This window comes from Megalobrama amblycephala, linkage group LG12, assembly GCF_018812025.1.
Source record: "Megalobrama amblycephala isolate DHTTF-2021 linkage group LG12, ASM1881202v1, whole genome shotgun sequence".
NCBI lineage: Eukaryota > Metazoa > Chordata > Actinopteri > Cypriniformes > Xenocyprididae > Megalobrama > Megalobrama amblycephala.
In genome coordinates, this window is record NC_063055.1 from 18,564,083 (window position 1) to 18,572,985 (window position 8,903).

Below are 8,903 nucleotides of genomic sequence, written 5' to 3' on the forward strand. Positions count from 1 at the left end.
ATTGTGTTTGTTGTTACAGTTGTGAGTGCTGTTGACATGAGTGCTCATTCATGTATATTTCTGTTTAAACTTCAGCAACGGCTACAGTGAGTGGGAATGTGATTGTAAACACTGTGGCTGGAGTTCCTCCCAGTCAGTTCCAGGCAAACAAACGTCTGGCATCTCCAGTCATACCTGGAGCCCTGCCTGTGAGTTCTGACCACCCTCACGCAGCACACATTTGATTTAAAATGATCAAATTTGATTTATTATTATTCTCAATTGATAACTATTTTGTTGTGTAGGCTTTCCTAATTTGTACCACTTTGTCCTGTTTATTTGTTAAATATTTGGTTATTCCACAGACTGCAGGAACGGCCACAGCTCAGGTGGTTCACACTCAGCAGAGGGCAGTGCCTGCACCAGCTGCCCCAGCAGAGGTCGTTGCCATAGCGACGGGTCAGAGCGTGAGAGCCGTTACCCCAGTGACCGCATCAGCTGTGGTGTCCACTAATCTGACTTCGGGTCAGTCCCAAACACGCACGCTGGTGGCTCCAGGTAGACTAAATGCCATCCTTAGAGAAGCCATGCGTGTTTTGGGTTCTCTGGTGGCGAATCGATTCAGAGAGTCACACTACCGCATTGTTTTAATTTAATTCGCTTGACTGTCTGCCATCATTGTATTTTTACACCATTTTTTGCTTCTCTAGCTCCAGGTATGCAGTTGTCTCAGGGTAAGCTCACACAAGCTCAATTCCAGCTCCTCCGACAGCAACAGTTACAGCAGCAGCAACAGCAGCAGCAGCAGCAACCACAAGCCACATCTCCACAGATCAAAGCAGTAGGAAAGCCACAGCAGGTACACATACTCTTAGTATGGAAGATAACGTTGTAGTGACAAATTGGTTCCCCCCCCTGAAATCGGGTTTCCATTAGGACTCCAAGCGATCCCATTGGTTCAAATAGCTTTTAATAGGTACTCTCTTTAGCACCTGATTACAATTCCTACAAAATAATGTTATGATAAAGGCTGATTCAACTATGTTATAATGACCACTTATGTCTGTATTAGTTAGCTTATGTACTGCCCTATTAGCCTGATAGCTTAGTTTATACACACATTTGCACTTACCCTACATGTATTCACAGTCATCTTTAATGTAATTGTTTAAAATTAAAGGGTTCGTTCACCCAAAAATGAAATTTCTGTCATTAATTATTTTATTTAAGTGTAACAAATTACATTCACTTGGTTTTATTATGCACTAATCTGTTTTCTTACGCATTATATAGTAAGCTATGCGTTTTTACATTAATATCATTCGTATATACTTAGGATAATCATTAACTGACAGTTTGTGGAGACCTGATTTTGAGGGAGGACCCGATTTGCTTTCTGACTTGCTTTGCTGACCTAGTCTGCTTTTGAGGTTTTACTATGGTGAAAGAAGGCTAGATGCAATTACAGAATTGCTCAGTGTTGCTAAACCCTTCCTCCATGTTGTTTGTCAAAAATCAACCCTCATGTTTCCATTTGTCCGTAATCATAACTACAGTTAGCAGGTGCCTTCAACCGATATATATTGGCCAGTATTTCTCATTTTAGTATTAACTGGATTAATTGATCAGATTACTGATTTCACCATTGGTTGTAGTGTATACTTCCTTTATAGTCATGTTTTTAACTATTTATTCTCTCCAGGAGTTGCTGAAGAAGCAGAAGCTACAGATGTCCCAGCAGCAGGTTGCGGCGGCAGTAGCTGCAGCTCAAGGTCAGCAGGCTGCATCTACTCAGCAGCCACAGCAGGTTCACGCCACACCCGCGGCCACGGCCAACCCTCAAATAGCTGCAGTCGCTGCACCCAGAGCGGGAGCTATGCTCGCTGGAACTACTGTCACCAACTTACAGGTGGCCAGACTGGTAAGCGCCCATACACGCATCTAGACTAACCCTTTCCAATATACTCGAGTGCACAATCATTATATATATATGTATGTCTTTTCATTCAGACACGTGTCCCGGCCCCAGGAACTATTCAAGCTCAGCCAGGTCAAACCGCCCAGGTGACTCTGACTAAACCACCTCCTGTAGTCTCAGTTCCTGCTGTGGTCTCCTCCGCCGGAGTCACGACCCTTCCCGTCACTGTGGCCGGCATTAGTGTCGCCATCGGACAGACGCAGAAAACAGGTACAGGCTTGCTCTGAAACAAGTGGACATTATTTACTAAGGGTTACACTTGCTAGTCAGTTAGACTTGTTGCAAACTATAAAAATTTTTTTAATTTAAATAAAGCTAACATAAAATAAAACATAACGACTAGATGACAATGTATATTTGAAGAAACCTAAGGCATTTGCACCTGGCCACAAGTGTTTTTACTGATCAGATAACTATCTGATTTGTTAAAGCTGTTCCATTTACACTTGGCCACATAATGGTGTCTCTGCAAAAACTATATAAATCTTCAATTCCCGCGCTAAATGCAAATTTAACAGAGTTCATGTCAATGAAAGCAACAGAGCTGCATTTTATTTATCATCAGCTAATCTCAAGATCAAAGACCGCAATAGGAGAGAGAGCAGCATCAGCACTGGTAAGATAATTTAGTCTTATTACTTTAAATGAAGATGATTGTTGAGTTTCAGTTTCATTTGCGGCAGTTCGCGTTGACTTGCTGAGGAGATACTCAGCTGCTCATCTCCGGCGATGCGTGTTGCTGCAGTAGTCATATCTGGCTGTATCATTTCATATAGCCTATAACACGCTCTCACGTTTATTTTTGAAACATTTTGGGAAGAGTTAAATTGACATGTGGCTTCAACAACCAGATGCATTTACACTTGTCCATTTTAATCTGGTATGCTTCTCAGACTACGTCCTGAAGTGATTTGAGTGATTTGATTTAAATCCATCTCGAAAGCCTTTCGGAGGGCATTTACATCTGGTCTTTTCATGATCGGATCAGAGAAAACGCATGAAGTGACCAGATGTAAACAGGCCCTTAGAAAATTAGAAATGTTGCCTTGGCAACTCCCTGAAATAAGTGTAAGTACTAAAATGACTAAAACTAAAACTGAAATATAAATTAAAGCTAAATATTTTATATATTTATTAAAAAAAAAAATTACAAAAGTTACTAAAACTTCACATTACTAAAACTTTAAAGTTAAAATGAAAACTGAAAATATAAAAATAAAAGAAAATTCAAAATATGAATAAATGCTATAAAAGTATAAAAGCACTTATTTTATACCGAATATTCAATATATTTGGTGTCAAAAGTGAACCCAGAGTTATTTGTTTTCATAAGGTACATTAGATGCAAACTGCACTGCATGTGCAGCAAACATCTGGTGATCTCAGTTTATTTGAAGCCAAAATTATTGTGAACCGCCCTAAAACTAATCAATTATCATCCAGAGGCTTACTGAAACTATAGTGAGTGGCACACAACCGTTTTTTGCTCCGTTTATGACCATGCAAGCTTGTCTCTGTGGCAGTGGAGATGCATGCTTTCTTTTCACGCCTACATTGTCCAAGTGTCAGTAACAATGTTTTAGGGGCTCTAGTAGACTAATGTGTGTGTGTGTGTGTGTTTGTGTTTGTGCAGGTGGTCAGGTGGTGACCCATCCGTTCCAGGTGCAGCAAGTTCAGCAGCTGTTGCACAGACAAAAGCAGCAGGCCGCTGCGCAAGCTGCCGTCCAGAAGGCAGCACAGCCACAGCAAACACAGGCTTCTGTGCAGCAAAAGGTACCAGTCAACCAATGTGATTTATTTTTTTAATTGAGCTTTATCTATATAAATGTCCCTTCAACCCCTCTCCCTCTTTATTTCTCTTTTCAGCTTGGCACTCAGCAGGCTGCTCAAACCACAGCCCAGCAGCAGCAGAAAGTGACGTATGCCACCACCACTCAACTGCAGCCCGGCATTAAGACCCAGTTCTTCACCACCTCAATCGCACAGCCGCAGAAACCTGCCACAGCACAGCAGATACAGGTAAGAAGTTATGCTTTTACAGCGAGCACCTTGTAACCCTTACCAATGCATTCACTAAGAAGACAGATGCATTGAGGGAGTGTAACCAAACAAATTATATAATCGTGCCAAGTGGTACAAGTACTCCCTTAGTCTCTTTTCCTTTGGGAGGTCAGTACCCCAGACCTTAGGACGTCTCTTTGTAGTCCAGTTAAGTTTGGGTTTGAACTGCCACAAATTCTCCTTAATAGTACACAATAGTCCAAAAAGAGCATAAATCCCATCTGGGGGATTTTGAGTGTATCATTTGAGTCTCGATACACCATTTTGAGTGTATCGAGACTTGTTTCAGCAAGACATGACAAAAAAAGAGCTAAAGCTTGCTCCCTGCTTCTGCTAACACACCTCTGCTACCCCTTCTTTAACTTTATGTAGGGCACTTCTTTAGGATAAAACTCCCTTTTGCTCTCTAGTGGTTAGGATGAAAAGTGTATCAGTTGGTTAATGCCCCTATTATGCTATTTGAAATGTTTCTAATTTTGTTTTGGAGGTCTGCTGTAACAGCTTTACGTGCAAAAAAAAAAAAAAAAAAGCTTTAATTTTCTCATAATATACATTGCACATCACATTTTTCATTGAGATGTTGCAACTAATTCCTCACCATCAGCATTACCAAGTGTATGTCCATCAACAAACCATTGTGTATATTTCTAATTTATTGCGCACATGTGGGAACTGCGTCATTAACTGTATCAATAACAACACATACATTAGCCGAGTACTAATGTGAATGACTGATGTAACATTAAAATTTGTTAAACAAATCTTGCTCCATCCTTTATTACTAGGTCAAAAGGTTATAGAGTTGTTGTATAGCTCTGGTAATTTTACCCACTGACTCTTCACATCCTCATCCTCTGGAAGTGTTTACAAAGAGAATTTTGCTTTTGCAGAGCAGAAAACAGCAAAGTAGATGTTGAAGGCAGCCAATGAAGAACATAGGCTGGTATTAAGCAAATGTGTTAACCTAGTGACGTGTAGCCATCACGGAAGTGGGATTCGAATTCCTGACGACGCTTTTTAGTTCTTTCTATTTTTTGAGAGACAATAACATGAAAGGTAATTTTCGAAAAAGCATAATACGGGCACTTTAAACCTCTTTAGCATCCGCACGAGCAAAGCCTGACGTGTGATCAGAATGTAAATGTTTTGATGTGCAGTCAGTGCGATGTTGTGCTTTGTGAATGTGGTATTAGTCCCCAGCTTTGTAGTGATTTTCCCTTCTGCTTGTAGGTCGCTAAGCTTCCTCAGATAGTTCAGCAGCAAATAGTATCTTCACCTCAACAGGTAAGTGTTTGTGTTCGGTGCACTTTGTTTGATGGAGAGAAAATTCATTCAAAGTCTGTGTAAAGCAATGTTAAATATGTGTTCTGAGTTCGTCATAAAAAAAATAAAAAAAATATTAAACACCCAGCCAAGTAAATAAAATAAGTGATCAAAATCTTGAAAAAATAAGCAGTATTCTCTGCTCTCATACGCCGGGGGTGTGTCCGCTGTCTGCGCTGAAACCATTTTTTCCTGGTTGTATTCGCACTGCCAGTAGGAACTATGAAGTGACGTAAGCTGCGCTTGTTGTAGTGACTTTTATTTTGACAGCGCCAAGAACGCCAGAGCTTGAGCACACAGTGCTCACATTCTTGTTTAACAGCCTGTCTAATATGTTACCAGATAGAACTGTTATACAAAAAAGAAGACAGTATATGAAAAAGTATTAACATTTGCCATGTGGTTGATATCAGATGTCACTAGCTGAGCAGAAATACATAATCATGTTTCGCTTCGTCCCTTCAAAGTTGCGTTGGATTTTCTCTGTAACTCGAGAGGTCCACCTATCATTGTTTTCCAAGTTCGTAGAGTTAGTTTGTGGAGTAAATATATAGGCTATAACCTGTGTGTACACAGCTTTTTAAAAATGGCGGGTATCTGTGTTTCGCGTGTGTTCGACCAATCAGCATACACTTGCGTCACTGGTATTTCCCATAGTGCTGGTTTAGACCCTACTCTGAAGTAGTAGCTAATTTAGTTCCCCCAAAAGGAGTTCCTAGAGCTAAAATCATTCCTAGCTCCTGCGTTGCGAACACAGTAAAATCTGGGTACTTCCGCCAATAGTCCTACGAACTATGACAAGGTCCCTCGGGATGAAAGCCCCTATGAGCACAAGGCAACTTGCACTCATTGGTGGGCACGTATTGCCGACAATGGCACCAGATGTCGGCGGGATGGGAGGATGAAGGCCGGTGTGGGAGCCACTGATGCTAATACGCTCTAGTTATTATAGTGTTAGGGGCGGGGCCATGCTCGGTGACTCCAGCGCGTCATCCACAGTTATTATAGTGTTAGGGGCGGGGCCATGCTCGGTGACTCCAGCGCGTCATCGATAGTTATTATAGTGTTTTAGCCCCGCCCAAAAAAATCCTGAACACAAAGATGAAAAACTGTTTAACGGTCTAACTCCACAATTCAGTACTGCATAGTTCAGTCTGTGTAACGTGTTTTCAGCAATACAGTTCTAACATTTATAATGTGTTTAGAAACACATCTCTGAATTGCCTTTACACTGACTACTGTTTAAAAGTTTATTATAATTATATTTTAAAGAAATTAATCATTTTATTTAGTAGTATAATTAACTAATCAAATGTGACAGTAAAGACATTTCAAATAAATTCTGTTATGACACCTGAATTGATTTTTTTTGTGTGTGTGTGTGTGTGTGTGTGTGTGTGTGTGTGTGTGTGTGTGTGTGTGTGTGTGTGTGTATGTAGATTCAGGCTCAGCCTCAGACAGTGGCCCTTACACAGGCAGCACCCGCTGCAGGTTCGGCACAGGCCCAGGTGCAAGTCATCCCCGCAGGCACCGCCACAGCTGCGCAGGTGGTGCAACAGAAGCTCCTCCAGCAGCAGGTTGTTACAGCAGCAGCCGCCGCCTCCCCTCAAATCCAGACCCCACCACCACACAGCCCCGCCCAGCAGCAGAGCGCCGCGGCGGCCCCCGCCTCAGAGACTCCAGCACAGCAGGCCGCTGCCACCCCCCAGCCCCAGCAGGGCAAAGGAAACACCCGTACTGGGGCCGCCATGCGCTCCAAAACCCCCGCCAAACCCAGCGGTGGTAGCTAGGGAGTCGTAGGAAGAGAAAGTACCTGGGCACAACATAGGGCTCTGAATTTTTTTTCCGTTTGTTTTGGGAAAACTGACCCTTTGTAATACAGGAACTCACCATTGACTGTCTGGATGCAGCTTTTTACAATTTGAAGTAACACTCGTAATCTAAACACATCTCATGCTAATCAAACATCACTCTGCCAACGGCCCTCACTGTACGGCCAACCTGTTTTTTTTTTTTTGCAGTTTTTTTAATGGCTTATTAACTGAGGCTTCTCCCTCAGGAGTAAAGCATGACTTTACAACAGTACGACGGCTTGTTTTCATACTGAAACTCTTTACCGAGCCGTCAAATGCGCTGTTCTTTTTCTACCATGCTACATGCTCTGTTTATACAGTGTTTAACGTGTCATCACAACATTAAGGTCATGGATCAAGTGCGTTTGGATCGACTTCACTTCAACACTTCGTTTGGCGCGCCGAGAACTCTTTTGGCAGATCGTCTCAACATTATTCATAATGTTCAATCAGTCGAATTATATACGTGTCCCCCAATAATTTTTTTCAATAGGTGTGGTGTTGTCCTTTTGTGTCGGTAAATATCCCTTTTGAAGCATTTAATGATGATGATAATCAAGATTAGCGAGGCTCTGCAAACCAAACTCTTCCTTTTGGGATGTAGAAATGGCCAACTACCATTAGTTTGATGTATGTGACCCATTCGAATGCACCCTCCCTATAGAAAAATTTAATATATTAGCCTTGTATCATGAAAACTCCCCTAAAATGAGTTCTCGTCACCATAAAAACAAGTTCAGCTGCATGGATGGATACCACCTGAAAATTGTCTAGTGATGTGTACTTGATGTGTGTGAAATGTTTGTGTGAGAATGTAATTTAACAACAAATTGATAGAAAAACTATCCTGCACTGTAGCCGTTTCATGGTAGCGGCAGCTGTGGAAAGTATCGCCCTCCCAAATTTAATTTGCTGAAAACACATCTGTGAAATATTTCCGTTTTTCTTATGCATAGTTATGAACAATGTCACCATTAGTCAGTTGAGTCAGACCTCAGCTTGGCTGTTAGTGTGTTTACGTTGGCCTGCTATCAGTAATGAACCGACTTAAATCAAGACTTTCCCTCTATGTATCTGAATCATATACTGACGGGGCTTTTGGTCATAAATGCGTCTTTTTGTATTGATGTTGGGTCAGGAACACATGTAAATAACTCAGAAGTGGGGGGAGGGGACAATGGCATTTGTATTTGTAAAGTAGTTGTGTATTCATTGAATTTTTTTTTCTTTTCTTTTTTTTTCAGCCTACTTGTATAAAGTGTTATGTTTTTACACATGTCTGGCTTATGATGCGTCTTTATTTGTCCGGATGTGAGTTTGTTACCTAGATTCAGTAAGCTTGTCCAGGATTGGTTTCAGATTACATTAAGTCAGCGTTTCTGCCTGGAGTTCATAGATATGCATTCCTGTACGTCTGTGGACTTGCTGAGGGCAGTATATGTGTCAGCACACTGGCCAACAGGGATTTCAGCAAGATAATGCATTGCATCTTGCCTGCTCAATACAAAAACATTTTATTCCAGCAGCAATGGTTCTGCAGGTGTTTACTCTCATCTTTAGGATATATTGATATGTATATTAGTATATATTGATTGTAGCCACAGTGAGCATTCACAAAAGAAAAATAACTTTTTAACTGTTCAAAAAGCTTACAAAGATTTTCTAGTGAGCTAAAGAAGGAATGTTTTGTACTGCCAGGTCAGGTTTAC

The 8,903-nt window shown here is 41.3% G+C and overlaps 1 protein-coding gene across 8 annotated transcripts in view; it reads left to right on the forward strand.

Annotated features, from left to right (window-relative positions):
• The window catches only part of ep400 (E1A binding protein p400), a 39,999-nt gene extending 31,529 nt beyond the window's left edge, over positions 1 to 8,470 (forward strand). For 5 of the 8 annotated variants that reach the window (XM_048209396.1, XM_048209395.1, XM_048209398.1 and 2 more), the window contains 10 exons: positions 76 to 188; positions 345 to 537; positions 690 to 838; positions 1,682 to 1,900; positions 1,990 to 2,167; positions 2,523 to 2,573; positions 3,591 to 3,730; positions 3,824 to 3,976; positions 5,249 to 5,302; positions 6,781 to 8,470. In XM_048209396.1, coding sequence (XP_048065353.1) covers positions 76 to 188; positions 345 to 537; positions 690 to 838; positions 1,682 to 1,900; positions 1,990 to 2,167; positions 2,523 to 2,573; positions 3,591 to 3,730; positions 3,824 to 3,976; positions 5,249 to 5,302; positions 6,781 to 7,131 — 1,601 coding nt within the window. In that variant the 3' untranslated portion in view covers positions 7,132 to 8,470. The remainder of the gene's footprint in view (positions 1 to 75; positions 189 to 344; positions 538 to 689; positions 839 to 1,681; positions 1,901 to 1,989; positions 2,168 to 2,522; positions 2,574 to 3,590; positions 3,731 to 3,823; positions 3,977 to 5,248; positions 5,303 to 6,780) is intronic. The other 3 variants (XM_048209400.1, XM_048209403.1, XM_048209399.1) reach the window with 2 other exon arrangements.
• Positions 8,471 to 8,903: the final 433 nt, after the last annotated feature.